At 39.3% G+C, this 17,341-nt stretch overlaps 1 protein-coding gene across 3 annotated transcripts in view; it reads right to left on the bottom strand.

Annotated features, from left to right (window-relative positions):
- The window catches only part of NELL1 (neural EGFL like 1), an 885,592-nt gene that overhangs the window by 44,854 nt on the left and 823,397 nt on the right, over window positions 1–17,341 (bottom strand). For 2 of the 3 annotated variants that reach the window (XM_042959041.1, XM_042959042.1), the window contains one exon: window positions 1,161–1,301. The exons of the other annotated variant lie outside the window; for it this stretch is intronic. In XM_042959041.1, coding sequence (XP_042814975.1) covers window positions 1,161–1,301 — 141 coding nt within the window. The remainder of the gene's footprint in view (window positions 1–1,160; window positions 1,302–17,341) is intronic. 3 annotated transcript variants of the gene reach the window in all.

The raw sequence follows: 17,341 nt of genomic DNA, 5'->3' as shown, positions 1-17,341 counted from the left end.
TGACCTAGATAGAACATTTCCATTTTTCAGATGAGATAACTGAGGTGTGGACTAGATAAGATCTTGCCACAGGGAACTTAGAAATGACAGAGCTAGACTCTGATGCAGGGAGTCTGGCTCTAGGATCCATGCTTTTCACAACTACACTGCATGCCTCTCAACAGTGGTGTCAAACTGTGGTGGACAGTTCGTGCTGTGCACCCACTGTTCCTTAATTCATCTTTACTGTAAAACAACCTCAGGGGAGAAGTTGGGAAAAACAGAAAAACATTAGATGGATCTCAGTAGCAACCATTAAAAAAAAAGATACGCAACGAGCAAAGACAAGAGAATGAATGAATTTTCAAAATCAAATTCGCATTTTCTAATTCAGCAGTCTGGACCCAAAGCCAGAATGCTTGCCCTTTAGGTCTGTCCAAATCAGCCTAAAGAATTTAGCTGAGTTCACAGGACATGACGTAAGTGGAATGGCCAAGGTTCTCATGGAAACAATTAGAGTTTTGATCAGTTGTTTGTATTTTATGAATGTTGTAGGGTCTTGAAGATGAAAAACTGTTAATTTCCTCTGTTCAGCATTTAACAGAATCTCAAGCAGAACAGTGATGAAAGGAAACTTTGTAAGGATGACGGTGGTAATAACAATAATAAGGTTAATGCAGCTATATTATGTTTGCATAACAATGTAAAGCTTACAATTTTTAAGTGTGTGGTATCCCACTTAAACCTGGCAACACATATATATCATTATTCTACTTTTATCACATTCACAGAAGAAGTCTCAGAGAGGTGCAGTATAAGAGCTGGAATTTAAACTAAACTTTCTCAGTCTAGTAGTATTTCTTCTTCTCCCACTTCTGTTTCTCAAACTGTTAGAAATTTCAGCAAGCCATCATGATTTTACTTCAAAAGAACTAAAAGCCACAGCATACAGACTCAGGCTTTGATACTCTGACTGCCCCAGTTTCCATATAAAAATCCTAAAACCCCACACTGCATAATCCCTACCTAATCCCTGAATTGTTGAGAGAGGAAATTTGAAAACTAATGAGTTTAACCAGCAAGGGGTCATATTTTAACATGGAAGCTGAAAAGAGTGCCAAAGCAGGCTGCCCCTCCTGCAAAGGTCCAGAAGGATGAGGGCATGGCTAAAAGCTGCTTACCAATACAGGACTCCCCGGACAGTGAATAGGTCCCATCGTCATGGAAACCGCTTCTGCACTCACAGTGGTACCACCCTGGCAGGTTAACGCAGCGGGAATGGTTGTGGCACTCAATGATTCCCTCTGTGCATTCATCAATATCTGCCTCAGAGAAAAACACAAGCCCACCAGGACATTAAATTCTTTTGACACTAACCTTTCAGTAAACACCTAAAACATGCTCATGTCAACATAGCAGTTAAAACTGGTTAGTCACCCAAAATGAAAGTCACAGGAAAAATCAAATCCCATTTTTACCCCCGAATCCAAACAAACTGAATGCTATGGGTGTGTTCTCATATACTAAATAATAAATGAGAGCTGATGATCATGAAGACATCCTATCCTGTTTTGTTGGCTTCTGCATAATCAAAAAGTAAATTGAGGATGTTTGGCACATTTTAGGTATTGAGTATATATGGCTTTTTCTTTATGGTTTCCAAAACAGCAATTCCAGATATTATGTGCTGTTCCTTGGAAATATCTATGAATAAATAAGCTCAGGAAACTCTAGGTTAAATAGTGTTAAACGGGTTTCTTTTGTACAGCGGTATCAAAGAGACAGCATATTCATATGCCTTGCAAAGCTCAGAAAGAAGAATACTATGCACTGTTTTCTAAATTTCTGTGCCTGAGGGTTACTTTTTCTTGGGATACCTCTAGGATCCTGTGAGACTAATGTTTTGGGAAGCATAGTTGGGTAACTACTGCTCCAATTACTTTATTTACAATTTTTTAAATATTTATTTTTGAGAGAGAGAAAGAGAGAGAGAGAGGTGGGCAGAGAGACAGGTACACACGGAGAATCCAAAGCAAGCTCCAGGCTCTGAGCTGTCAGCACAGAGCCTGACACCAGGCTTGAACTCACAGACGGCAAGATCATGACCTGAGCCAAAGTCGGATGCTTAACCCACTGAGTCACCCAGATGCCCCTGTTCAGAATTCTTTTAAAGCTTAAGTACTTGATTTATGAGAGTCAATGAGAGATCCTCATTCTTCAAATCATTCCTGATGGAAGGACATGTTCTGGGCTTTGTTTGCTCTAGGATCTGGCTTTTTCACATAAGCAAATGCCTAGATCATGCACAGATTCTCTAGCCCAAAGGCTTGCCTCTGAGCTGAAGGAGTTGACACCACTGTAGAAAGACGAGCTGTCAATTGTCATGCCAGGGTCAGCTCATTTTTAGAGAATCTTTCCATGTAATTATTTGTTGGAATATAGCGATTGTTGCCTGGGAATCTTTTACCAGTTCTCCTGTTAATATTTTAACTATGACAGTCTTATACAAATAGAAATCTAATTAATATTGGGATATAACACATCACGAATAAAACACATTTTGGAATCTTTTTCAGCAGTGCCCTGCTGTAGGCATCATCTCAGGGGCAATCAGCTACCAGTGTTTCTATTACCTTGACATGTCCTAAGGTGTGCACAGGGCTGTGAATGTAGCTTGCAACCCGTCAGTCTCATGTCATGGCATCCCAGCCAAGTAAAGAGAGAAAAAGTGCAGCTCTTTATACTAGGCAAATCCAGCTTTGTGTTGTTGCTGTTGTTGCCGGCTGCCATCTTCCTCCTTTACGATTTGTTATCCTACGGTCCTTATAGTTCTTTGACACATAGCATCCCTTAGCTTTCTTTTTCCTCATTATTTTTTTCATTTGAATTTCAGTATAGTTAACATACAGCATTATATTAGTTTCAGGTGTACAACATATTGATTCAACAATGCTATACATTACTCAGTGCTCATAATGATAAGTGTACTCTTTAATCCCCATCAGCTATTTCATGCATCCCCCCTCCCCCCTCTGGTAACATGAGTTTGTTCTCTGTAGTTAAAAGTCTGTTTTTTGGTTTTGTATTTTTTTCACTTCCTTGTTTGTTTCTTAAATTTCACACATGAGTGAAATTATATAGTATTTGTCTTTCTCTGACTTATTTTGCTTACCATTATACTCTCTAGCTCCATCCATGTCATTGCAAATGGCAAGATTTTATTCTTTTATGGCTGAATAATACTCCATTGTATATATATACCACATCTCTGTCCATTCATCCATAAATGGACACTTGCTTGGGCTATTTCCATAATTTGGCTATGGTAAAATACATACACTGAAATACTAATACGACATCATGCTGCAATAAACATGGGGGTTGGTGGGGGCATGTATCCTTTTGAGTTAGTGCTTTTGTATTTTGGGGGATAAATACCCAGTAGAGTGATCACTGGATCATAGGGTGATTCCATTTTTAAATTTCTGAGGAATGTCCATAGTGTTTTTCACAGTGGCTGCACCAGTTTGCATTCCCACCACCAATACATGAGGGTTCCTTTTTCTACACATCCTCACCAACACTAGTTCTTTCTTGTGTTGTTGATTTTAGCCATTCTGACAGGTGTGAGGTGATATCTCATTGTAGTTTTGATTTGAATTTCCCTCATGATGAGTAACATTGATCACTCATGATCTCTTCATGAGTTTCTCTTCTGTTTATCATCTGTATGTCTTCTTTGGAGAATTGTCTGTTCATGTCTTCTGCCCAATTTTTAATATACTTTTTTAATGTTTATTTACTTTTTGAGAGACAGAGACAGAGTATGAGCAGGGCAGGGGCAGAGCGAGAGGGAGACACAGAATCCGAAGCAGGTTTCAGGTTCTGAGCTGTCAGCACAGAGCCTGATGCGGGGCTTGAACTTGCGAACCATGAGATCATGACCTGAGCCAAAGTCGGATGCTTAACCAACTGAGCCACCCAGGCACCCTTCTGCCCAATTTTTATATTGGATTATTTGTTTTTTGGGTGTTGAATTGTATTATTTCTTTAAAATTTTTTTAAAATTATTTATATGAGAGAGAGACAGAGACAGAGACATAGAGAGAGAATGAGTGGGGAAGGGGGGCAGGGAGAGGCTCAGGGCCAGCATGGAGCCTGATATAGGGCTTGAATTCATGAACTATGAGATCATGACCTGAGCTGAAGCCAAGAGTCAGACAGTCAACCAACTGAGCCACCCAGGCACCCTTGTATTAGTTCTTTATGTATTTTGGATACTAACCCTTTATTGGATATGTCATTTGAAAATATTTTCCCCCATTTCATAGGTTGCCTTTTAGTTTTGTTGACTGTTTCCTTCACTGTGCAGAAATTTTTATTTTGAAGTAGTCACAATAGTTTATTTTTGCATTTAATTACCTTGCCTCAGAAGATATATCCAGAAAATGCTGCTATGGCCAATTTCAGAGACATGACTGGCTATGCTCACTTCTAGGATTTATATGGCTTAAGGCCTCACATTTATGTCCTTAATCCATTGTGACTTTATTTTTGTGTATGGCACAAGAAAGCAGTCCAGGTTCATTTTTTTTCCATGTAGCTGTCCAGTTTTCCCAGCAACATTTGAAGAGACTGTTTCCCATTGTATATTCTTTCCTCCTTTGTCAAAAATTAATTGACTATATAGCTGTGGGTTTATTTCTGGCCTTTCTATTCTGTTCCATTGATCTTTGTGTCTTTTTTATGCCAGTGCCATAGTGTTTGACTACTTCAGCTTTGTAAGATAACTTTAAGTCTGGAATTGTGATACCTCCAGTTTTGTTACTCTTTTTGTGAGATTACATTGGCCTTTTGGGGTCTTTTGCAGTTACATGCAAATTCTATAATTGCATATAATATAATCCTATATTGCTTGTTCTGGTTCTGTGAAAAATCCTATTGGAATTTTGATAGGGATTGCATTAAATGTGTAGATTGCTTTGGGTAGTATAAACATTTAAACAATATTTGTTCTTCCAACCCGTGAGCATGGAATACCTTTCCATTTGTTTGTGTCATCTTCACTTTCTTTCATTAGTGTTTTACAGTTTTCAGAGTACAGGTCTTTTACTTCTTCAGAGAAGTTTATTCCTAGGTATTTTATTATTTTTGGTGCAACTGTAAATGGGATTGTTTTCATTACACTCTCTGCTGTTTCATTATTAGCCTATAGGAATGCAACAGATTTCTGTACACTGATTTTGTATCCTATGATATTAGTGAATTCATTTATCACTTCTAGTAATTTTGTAGAGGAATCTTTTGGGTCTTCTATATATAGGATCATGTCATCTGCAAATAGTGAAAGTTTTACTTTTTCCTTACCAATATGAAGGTCTTTTATTTCTTTTGTTGTCTTATTGCTATTACTAGGACTTCTATTACTATATTTAATAAAAGTGGTGAGAGTGGACACCGTTATTTTGTTCCTGAACTTAGGGTAAAGGCTCTTGGTTTTTCCCATTATGATGTTCACTGTGGGTTTTTCATATAAGGCTTTTATTATGTTGAGGTATGTTTCATGTAAATCTACTTTGTTGAGATTTTTTTTCAAATAATGAGTGAATGCTGTACTTTGTCAAATGCTTTTTCTATATCTATTGACATGATCATGTGATTTTTATACTCTTATTGATGTGATGTGTTACACTGATTGGTTTGTGAATGTTGAGCCACCATTGCATCCCAGGAAAAAATCCCACCTGATCATGGTAAATGATTTTTTAATGTATTGTTGGATTTGATTTGCTAGTATTTTGTTACAATTTTTGCATCTCTGTTCATGAGTGATGTTGGTCTATAGTTCTCTTTTTTGGTGTTAACTTTATCTGGTTATCATATTAGGGTGATGATGGCCTCATAGAATGAATTTGGTACCTTTCCTTCCTCTTCTACTTATTGGAATCATTTGGGAAGAATAGGTATTAACTCTTGTTTAAATGTTTGGTAAAGTTTGCCTATTCAGCCATCTGGTCCTGGACTTTTGTTTGTTGAGAGTTATTCTGTTTCTTCCTCAAGTTTTGGTAGTTTATATGTTTCTAGAAATTTATCCATTTCTTCTAGGTTGTCCAATTTGTTAGCATAAATTATTTCATAATATTATCTTACAATTGTGTGTGTGTATATATATATATATATATATATATATATATATATATATATATATATATATATATATATATCTGTGAGGTTAGTTGTTATTTCTCTTTTCATTGTGATGTTGTTTGAGTCCTCTTTTTGGGGGGAATAAGTATGGCTGAGGTTTATCAATTTTGTTGATCTTTTCAAAGAATCAGCTCCTGGTTTCATTGTTCTGTTCTATTGTTTTTCAGTTTCTACATAATTGATTTCTGCTTTTATTTGTAACTATTTACTTTATTCTGCTGGCTTCAGTTTTTTTTTCTAGCTCCTTTAGGTATAAAGTTAGGTTTTTTTATTTGTGATTTTTCTTGCTCTTGAGGTAAGCCTGTGTTGCTATAAATTTCTGTCTCAGAACTTCTTTTGCTGCATCCCAAATACTCTGGACCATTGTATTTTAATTTTCACTTGTTTCCATGTATTTTTTAACTTCTTTTATTTTCTGGTTGACCCATTCATTGTTTACTAACATGTTATTTACCTTCAATGTATTTGTGCTCTCTCAAGACTTTTTCTTGTGGTTGATTTCTAGTTTCATAGTGTTGGGTCAGAAAAGACGCACAGTATGAACTGGATCTTTTTGAATTCATTGAAATTCCTTTTGTGGCCGATTTGTGATCTATTCTAAAGAAAGGTCAATGTTCCCTTAAAAAGAATGTGTATTCTGCTTTAATATGGAATGTTCTGAATATATCTGCTAAATCCACCTGGTCCAGTGTGTCATTCAAAGCTACTGTTTCCTGATAGAGGATGGTGGGGAAGATGGCGGCATAGGAGGATGCTGGGCTCACCTCCTCCTGCTGATACCTTAGATTCCACCCACATCAGCCTAAATAACCCAGAAAACTACTGGAAGACTAGCAGAATGGACTCTCCGGAGGCAAGTGTAGACAAGAGACACACGGAAGAGGGTAGGAAGGGCAGAAAGGCAGTGTATGCTACACAGACTGGCGGGAGGGAGCCGGGGTGGTGGAGGGGCAGCCTGCCGGCAAGGCAGAGCCCCCGAAGTCTGGCTTGAAAAAGTGGAGGGGCTGGACTCCATGAGTTCTGACAGCCAGCGAGTGGGACTTAATATCTGGAATGTTAAAAGTCAACAGCTCTGCTCTTGGAGAGCAGTGAGGGTGAGAGGATGCCTGGAGGGAGAGTTGTTGAGCCCCGGAAGGACAGAAATCAGTGGGGGAACAAAGGCGCTGCCAAGAGGCATCTCCCTCTCCCACCCCCCAGCTGACATTCCAACGGGAACCAGTTCCCATCAACGAACCTGCTAGCACCACACGTACACACAACGCTGTGCTTCTGTGGATCCATCCCTCCCACGGGACTGCCTCCCTCCCAGCAATGCAGGGCCCCTCCCACAGGGGACCACCCAATGGCAAAACAAGTTAAGCCTACCCATCCTGCCCCTGTGCAACTTGCAGATCCACCCAGCTAATACGCCCTTGGCCAGATCCCATCAGAGCAGCACCACAAGCCTAGCAGTGTGCAGGTAGCCCAGACAGGGTCACACCACTCCACAATTCCTGCCCCTGGGAGAGAGGAAGATAAGGTACACACCAGTGGCCCCTGAGGTGGGCTGGGGGAAGACACTGGGTCTGACTGCAGCCCCACCCACCAACACAAAATACTCTGGACAGCACAGGGGAAATGCCCTGCAGTTTGGAGCTACTGCAGGGATTACACAAAATGACGAAATGGAAGAATTCTCCTCAAAAGAAATGCCAGGAAGTAGCGACAGCTAACAAAATGATCAAAAACGATTTAAGCAATATAATGGAAGAAGAATTTAGAATAATGGTCATAAAACTAATCGCTGGGCTTGAAAAAAGCATAGAGGACAGGAGAGAACTATTGCTACAGAGATCAAGGGACTAAGAAATAATCACAAGGAACTAAAAAATGCTATAAATGAGGTGCAAAATAAAATGGAGGTGGCCATAGCACCGATTGAAGAGGCAGAGGAGAGAATAGGTGCATTAGAAGATAAAATTATGGAAAAAGAAGAAGTTGAGAAAAAGAGAGATAAAAACATCCAGGAGTATGAGGGGAGAATTAGAGAACTAAGTGATGCAATCAAACGGAACAATATCCATATCATAGGAATTCGAGAAGAAGAAGAGAGACAGAAAGGGGCTGAAGGTGTACTTGAACAAATCATAGCTGAGAACTTCCCTGATCTGGGGAAGGAAAAAGGCATTGAAATCCAAGAGGCACAGAGAACTCCCTTCAGATGTAACTTGAATCAATCTTCTGCACAATATATCATAGTGAAACTGGCAAAATACAAGGATAAAGAGAAAATTCTGAAAGCAGCTAGGGGTAAACGTGCTCTAACTTACAAAGGTAGACACATAAGAATAGTGGTTGACCTATCTACAGAAACTTGGCAGGCCAGAATGGAATGGCAGGAAAACTTCAATGTAATGAACAGAAAAAATATGCAGCTGAGAATCCTTTATCCAGCAAGTCTGTCTTTCAGAATAGAAGGAGAGATAAAGGTTTTCCCAAACAAACAAAAACGGAAGGAATTCATCACTAAACCAGCCCTACAAGAAAGATCATAAGGGGGATTCTGTGAGTGAAATGCTGCAAGGAACATAAAGTACCAGAGACATCATTACAAGCATGAAACCTACAGATATCACAATGACTCTAAACCCATATCTTTCCATAATAACACTGAATGTAAATGGACTAAATGCTGCAACCAAAAGACAGGGTATCAGAATGGATTAAAAAAACAAGACCCATCTATTTGCTGTCTACAAGAGACTCATTTTAGACCTAAGGACACCTTCAGATTGAAAGTGAGGGGATGGAGAACTATCTATCATGCTACTGGAAGTCAAAAGAAAGCTGGAGTAGCCATACTTATAGCAGACAAAGTAGACTTTAAATTAAAGGTTGTAACAAGAGATGAAGAAGGGCATTATATAATCATTACAGGGTCTATCCATCAGGAAGAGCTAACAATTATAAATGTCTATATGCTGAATACGGGAGCCCCCAAATATATACAACAATTACAAATATAAGCAACCTTATTGATAAGAATGTGGTAATTGCAGGGGACTTTAATACTCCACTTACAACAATGGATAGATCAACTAGACATAGGATCAATAAACAAACAAGGGCCCTGAATGATACATTGGATCAAATGGACTTGACAGATATATTTAGAGCTCTGCATCCCAAAGCAACAGAATATACTTTCTTCTTGAGTGCACATGGAACATTCTCCAAGATAGATCGCATACTGGGTCACAAAACAGCCCTTCATAAGTATAAAAGAATTGAGATGATACCATGCACACTTTCAGACCACAATGCTATGAAACTTGAAATCAATCACGGGAAAAAGTCTGGAAAACCTCCAAAAGCATGGAGGTTAAAGAACACACTACTAAACAATGAATGGGTCAACCAGGCAATTAGGGAAGAAATTTAAAAAATAGATGGAAACAAATGCAAATGAAAATACAACACTCCAAATGCTTTGGGATATAGAGAAGGCGGTCCTGAGAGGAAAATACATTGCAATCCAGGCCTATCTCAAGAAACAAGAAAATCCCAAATATAAAATCTAACCGTACACCTAAAGGAAATAGAAGCAGAACAGCAAAGACACCCCAAACCCAGCAGAAGAAGAGAAATAATAAAGATCAGAGCAGAAATAAACAATATAGAATCTAAAAAAAACTGTAGAGCAGACCAATGAAACCAACAGTTGGTTTGTTGAAAAAATAAACAAAACTGATAAACCTCTAGCCTCTAGCCAGACTTCTCAAAACAAAAAGGGAGAGGACCCAAAGAGATAAAATCATGAATGAAAATGGAATGATTACAGCCAATTCCTCAGAAATATATGCAATTATCAGGGAATACTATGAAAAATTATATGCCAACAAACTGGACAACCTGGAAGAAATGGACAAATGCCTAAACACCCACCCACTTCCCAAACTCAAACAGGAAGAAATAGAAAACTTGAACAGACCCATAACCAATGAAGAAATTGAATCAGTTATCAAAAATCTCTCAACAAATAAGAGTCCAGGACCAGATGGCTTCCCTGGGGAATTGTACCAGACATTTAAAGCAGAGATAATACCTATCCTTCTCAAGCTGTTCCAAAAATAGAAAGGGAAAGAAAACTTCCCGACTCATTCTATGAAGCCAGCATTACTTTGATTCCCAAACCAGTCAGAGACCCAGGAAAAAAAAAGAGAACTACAGGCCAATATTCCTGATGAATATGGATGCAAAAATTCTCAACAAGATACCAGCAAATCGAATTCAACAGCATACAAAAAAAAACTATTCGCCATGATCAAGTGAGATTCATTCCTGGGCTGCAGGGCTGGTTCAACATTTGTAAATCAATCAGTGTGATACATCACATTAATGAAAGAAAAGATAAGAACCATATGATCCTGTCAATTGATGCAGAAAAAGCAGTTGACAAAATTTAGCATATTTTCTTCATAAAAACCTTCGAGAAAGTCAGGATAGAAGAAACATACTTAAACATCGTAAAAGCCAGTAATGAAAAGCCCACAGCTAATATCATCCTCAATGGGGAAAAACTGAGAGCTTTCCCCCTGAGATCAGGAACACGACAGGGATGTCCACTCTCACTGCTGTTGTTTAACATAGTGTTGGAAGTCCTAGCATCAGCAACCAGACAACAAAAGGAAATCAAAGGCATCAAAATTGGCAAAGATAAAGTCAAGCTTTCACTTTTTGCAGATGACATGATATTATACATGGAAAACCTGATTGACTCCACTGAAAGTCTGCTAGAACTGATACATGAGTTCAGCAAAGTCACAGGATACAAAACTAATGTACAGAATTCAGTTGCATTCTTATACACTAGTAATGAAGCACCAGAAAGACAAATGAAGAAACTGATCCCATTCACAATTGCACCAAGAATCATAAAATACCTAGGGATAAACCTAACCAAAGATGTAAAAGATCTGTATGCTGAAAACTATAGAAAGCTTATGAAGGAAATTGAAGAAGATACAAAGAAATGGAAAAACCTTCTGTGCTCACAGATTGGAAGAGTAAATATTGTTCAAATGTCAATACTACCCAAAGCTATGTACACATTCAATGCAATCCCAATCAAAATTGCACCAGCATTCTTCTCAAAGCTAGAACAAGCAATCCTAAAATTTGTATGGAACCACAAAAGACCCCGAATAGCGAAAGTAATATTGAAGAAGACCAAAGCGGGAGGCATCCCAATCCCAGACTTTAGCCTCTACTACAATGCTGTAATCATCAAGACAGCATGGTATTGGCACAAAAACAGATGCATAGACCAATGGAATAGAATAGAGACTCCAGAATTGGACCCACAAAAGTATGGCTAGCTAATCTTTGACAAAGCAGGAAAGATACCCAATGGAAAAGACAGTCTCTTTAACAAATGGTGCTGGGAGAACTGGACAGCAACATGCAGAAGAATGAAACTAGACCACTTGCTTACACCATTCACAAAGATGAACTCAAAATGGATGAAGGACCTGAATGTGACACAGGAAACCACCAAAACCGTAGAGGAGAAAGCAGGAAAAAAACCCTTTGACCTCAGCTGCAGCAATTTCTTACTTGACACATCTCCAAAGGCAAGGGAATTAAAAGCAAAAAAGAACTATTGGGACCTCATGAAGATAAAAAGCTTCTGCACTGCAAAGGAAACAATCAACAAAACTAAAAGGCAACCGACAGAATGGGAAAAGATATTTGCAAATGACTTATCAGACAAAGGGCTAGTACCCAAAACCTGTAAAGAATTCGCCAAACTCCACACCCGAAAAACATATAATCCCGTGAAGAAATGGGCAGAAGACATGAATAGACACTTTTTAAAGAAGAAATCCAGATGGCCAACAGGCACATGAAAAGATGCTTCACGTCACTCCTCATCAAGGAAATACAAATCAAAACCCTACTGAGATATCACCTCACGCCAGTCAGAGTGGCTAAAATGAACAAATCAGGAGACTATAGATGCTGGCGAGGATGTGGAGACACGGGTACCCTCTTGCACTGTTTGTGGGAATGTAAACTGGTGCAGCCACTCTGGAAACAGTGTGGAGGTTCCTCAAAAAATTAAAAATAGACCTACCCTATGACCCAGCAATAGCAATGCTAGGAATTTACCCAAGGGATACAGGAGTGCTGATGCATAGGGGCACTTGTACCCCAATGTTTATAGCAGCACTTTCAACAATAGCCTAACTATGGAAAGAGCCTAAATGTCCATCAACTGATGAATGGATAAAGAAATTGTGGTTTATATACACAATGGAATACTACTTGGCAACGAGAAAGAATGAAATATGGCCTTTTGGAACAACGTGGATAGAACTGGAGAGTGGTATGCTAAGTGAAATAAGTCATCAGAGAAAGACGGATACCATATGTTTTCACTCTAATGTGGATACTGAGAAATTTAACATAAGACCATAGGGGAGGGAAGGGAAAAAAAAGAAAATGTTAGAGAGGGAAGGAGGCAAAACATAAGAGCCTCTTAAAAACTGAGAATAAACTGAAGGGAGGGGAAAGTGGATGATGGGCATTGAGGAGGGCATCTGTTGGGATGAGCACTGGGTGTTGTATGGAAACCAACTTGACAATAAATTTCATATTAAAAAAATAAATAAAAGCCCTAGTTAAACATACAAACAAACGAACAAACAAAGCTACTGTTTCCTTGTTGTTTTTCTGTTTGGATGATATGTCCATTAATGTACGTGGGGTGTCCACTATTAATTTGTTACTGTTGATTACTTCTTTTATGTTTGTTATTTTGGTGCTTTCATGTTGGGTGTTTAAATATTTACAACTGTTTATCTTCATGTTGTCTCCATTATTATTACATAGTGTCCTTATTTATCGCCTGTTACAGTCTTTGTTCCAAAGTCTATTTTGCCTGATGTAAGTATTGCTACCCATGCTTTGCCAGCCACTTGTATGACAAATGTTTCTCTATCCCCCCACTTTCAATCTGCAGGTGCCTTTCTTTAGTTTTTGTTTGTCTGAGAATCTATCTCTCCTATTTTGAACAATACCCTTGCTGCATAGAGTATTCTTGGCTGCAGATTTTTCCCTTTTAGCACCTTGATTATATCATGATACACTCTCTCTTCGGGCATGTAACGTTTCTGCTGAAAAATCACATGAAAGACTTATGGGATTTCCCTTGTATCTAAATCTTTTCTCTTGCTGCTTTTAATTTTTTTATCAATACTTTTTAATTACCATTTTAATTACTATATGTCTTGGTGTGGATGTCTTTGTGATGATTTTCTTGGGTGGATCTCTGTGTCACCTGGATCTGGATATCTGTTTCCTTCCCCAGATTCAGGAAATTTTCATCTATTATTTTTTGAGTAAATTTTCTCCCCCCCTTTCTCTCTCTTCTTCTGGGAGCCCTATAATGCAAATGTGATTTTGCTTGATGGAGTCACTGAGTTCCCTAAGGCTAGTCTCAATTTGCATAATTTTCCCCCTCTCATTTCTTCAGGTGATTACTTTCATTACTCTGTCTTCCAGGTCATTAATTCATTCTTCTGGTTTTTCTAGCTTTCTCTAGCTATTTATTCCATCAAGTATACTTTAAAATTTCATTAATTGTATTATCTCTGATTGGTTCTTTCTTTTCTCTTTGTTAAATGTCCTCCATTTGAAGTGATGTCCTCTGCTCTTTTCTCAAGTCCAGCGAGTATCTTTATGATCATTACTTTAAATTCTAATAGGCATATTACTTGTTTCTTTTTCAATTAGGTCTCTTGCTATGATTTGGTCCTATTATTTTCTTAAAGATATATTCCTCTGTCTCCTCATTTTGTCTAACTCTCTGTATCTGTTTCTGTGTGTTAGTAAAGTCAGCTCTGTCTTTTGTCTTGAAGGTAATGGCCTTATGAAGAAGAGGTCCTATAGTGTCTTGGAGTGCAGTGTTCCCTGCTCCTTAGGATCTGCCGCTTCAGGGACTGTCTCCTATAGGCGTTGGGTGTACCCTGTTGTAGCCCTGGCCTTTTCTTCCTTCAGTTCAATTGTCTGAAGAGGCTCTCTTTGCGGGTTGTGGATAGTGTTTGGTTCCCAGCTGGGTAGGGCATGTTTTAATAAGTTGTGTTCTGGTCTGCTTGCAAAATGCAACCTGCTGTCACCATCACCAGAATTAAGGTCCTGCAGTAAGTGCTATTCAGGAGATGGGGTGCTGGCAAAATTTAGGCTTATCTTCTGGGTAATGCAGTGCTGCGACTGAGGCAAGATTTAGTACAAATATTTGATCTGCCTAAGTGTGGGGTCAGGGCTTGGTGCAGGCATGTTTGCTGGTGAGTATTGGCACCACCCTGGTTCCCGCAGGTGGCCCTATGTTTATGTTGAGGGGAACAGGTAGAAATGGCTTGCGCCAGCTCCTTTGTTCCTGAAGAGGGTCTCTCTGTGTTCCCTGCCTCTCTGGGACAGTCTCTGAGATGAGTAAATCAGTCTCCTTCCCATGTGCCCCAGGCCTTTTTCAAACTTTTACTTCTATGCTTTATCTCTGTGGGTTTTTTATGTGTTGTCTCTTTAAGGGCAAGGCCTCAGCTTCCTAAAGCCCTCTGAGCTACTCCAGAGTGGAGCCTGCTGATTTTTAAAATTTCAGGCTTTAAGTATTACTGGTTGTAAGAACCCATGAAATTCAGCCCCTCTCACTTTCAAAGCCAAATGTTATAGGGATTCCCCTTTCCCAGTGTGACTATTTCTCACCCTTCTCCACAACCCAGGCTCTCTCTGGACCACAGGTGGTGAAGGTCCATTTTTCTCCCAAACCACATCACCACCCTTCCTACCTTCTTCCATGTATGTGGCCTGTTCTCTACTTTTGGTGATTGAGTTTGTTCTGCCAGTCTTCAGGTGATTTATGCTGATGTGTTACCTATTTGTGGGGCAAAGTGAGTTTAGGGTCCTCTTAGTCAGCTTCCTTCCCAGGTCCCACTTGCATCCCTTAGGTTTCTAAATGTCATCAGCCCAAAGGACCCAGGCTTCTGTGGCACCTTCCATTATGGCTGTCAGATTGTCATGTATTATAAATCCCTAGAAAATTAATCTTAAACAGCTATGTTGTAATTTCTGAAATTTTACAGATGTGTGTTTTGGAGGACACACCTTGGATCACTTAGAATTTCAAAAATTGAAACAGAGAGGTAACTTGAGGCTATGTCTCAGCAACAAAGGGCTAGTCCCAGCTTATGGAGTCAGTTCAGCATTTTTAAATGCAGTCACTGAGAGAAACAAGGGTAATGAGAAGACTGATTTTTAGAGATAGCTTCTCCATGTTAAGGCTGAAAGACAACTGTCTGCAATGGAGCAGCGACAAATTCTACCTAAGATAACGATTTCCAAAGCCCCCAGAGAGGCAGTCATGACCCCCCACACATCCTGTCAGCATCTAGACTGCCGACAGTCTTCAGGTAACAACTTTCCAGGTAGTCAGCATTTTAAGAAATGAGGGAATACACAAGCCAAACCTTCTCAGATAACCAAAATAATCGCATGTCCTGACTGACCTGGGACAAGCCTAGTTTATATCTGCTGCCCATGTCCTTCTCAAAAGCATACCAGTTTGGAGGATAAGTTATCTGAACATCTTTCAATAATTCCTCCAGCCCTCAATTCAATGTTCAGGTTCAGAGGAGCAAGAGTGGCAAATCACGTGCAAATATTTTTTTGTCAGTTCACAGATATTTATGTTCCCAGAATGAAATAATATCTGAGACTATTAAAGGCTTCTATGATTAGGCAGGACAGAAGTTGTCTGTGTGGCACGAGGGATACTAACAAGAGAATGAAGACAACCAGATGGTTATATCTATGACTGCCCCCAGAGACACCGAGGAACCCCTGGCTTGCAATGAAAATGAGTAACATGGTAGAGATGCCCCTTGCCTGGCAGCTGCACTGCCCTTAGCAGATTCTGGTGACTCAATGGGAATAACCAGGGCTCCTCACATACTGGCATCTGGTAACAAAGCTGCACATTTCTGTTCTGTAAGATCTACAATGTAAGCTAACATTTTCATTTGATATGCAACCAGGCTACACGTGAACGGTGCTCACATTTTCATGGTGTTCATAAACCTGGCTGTTTCTTCTACATAGTCACAGTAGTATTAAAAGCAACGCCTGCAAACCCAAATAGAGAAAACACTTAGATGCTTTTCAGTGACACTTTGGGGACTTTAAAAATTATAAATGGGTTGTGCTGCCTTTGTCCTCAGAGATTGGTTCCTCCCAGTCAGCACCTGCCACAGGCAAACAAACAAGACAGATGCTCTGGAAATAGGGTTTCTGTGAGTTCACTATGGAATCCAACTCTTTCTCAATGAATTCTGATTAACTACTGTAAGCTTGTGTTGGGGAAAGTCATTGAGAGGACATAACTGCTGATCAGAGACCTGGACAGAGACAGAGATCAGGACATAACTGATCAGAGACCTGGACCTAGGCAATCAGGTATTCCTCACTCCCTCCCCTTTCCTTGGAATATACATTCTGCCCACTGTTCCCAGAGAGAGAGAAAGAGCTGTTTTAAGGACACAGCCTTGAGAAAGCAATGTGTTAAGACCATATGGACGGTATACATGACTGAGCCCAGTGAAGGCCTCGATATAAACTTTTAAGATTCTGGCAGATGGGTGTGGAGACCTACTCGTCTTGTAGCTAGCTGCTCATGACAAGCCTTGTATGTTAAGTTCCTTTGTCTATGAAACCCGCCACCTACTGATTTTCAGTAGTCTGCCTCCTTCTTCAGCCTCTCCCTGCCCTATGTGTATGGGAAGCCTGGCTGCATCATACAATGTGTTACCTATTCCAAAGGAAACAAATAATATATATATATACATATATATATATATATATACATATGTATATATATACGTGTATATATATATATGTATATATATACGTATATATATATAATTTTTCCTTCCTATACCAAGTCCTAGAATTTTGTTTAAACCTCAGTTTAACCCAGAACAGATCTGAAAATGTGGCAGAGGAAACAATAGATGCTGGGAGATTCTTAAGAGTGGAACCTAACAGTATCCATTTCTGTATCCTTAGTGCTACATGTCTGCTATGTAAAAGCTCACATTATAACCTGGGTCACACAGCAAGCAAA

This window comes from Panthera tigris, chromosome D1 (assembly GCF_018350195.1).
Source record: "Panthera tigris isolate Pti1 chromosome D1, P.tigris_Pti1_mat1.1, whole genome shotgun sequence".
Lineage (NCBI taxonomy): Eukaryota > Metazoa > Chordata > Mammalia > Carnivora > Felidae > Panthera > Panthera tigris.
The sequence above is the reverse complement of the archived record's forward strand: the minus strand, read 5'-3'. Positions and strand labels throughout refer to the sequence as shown.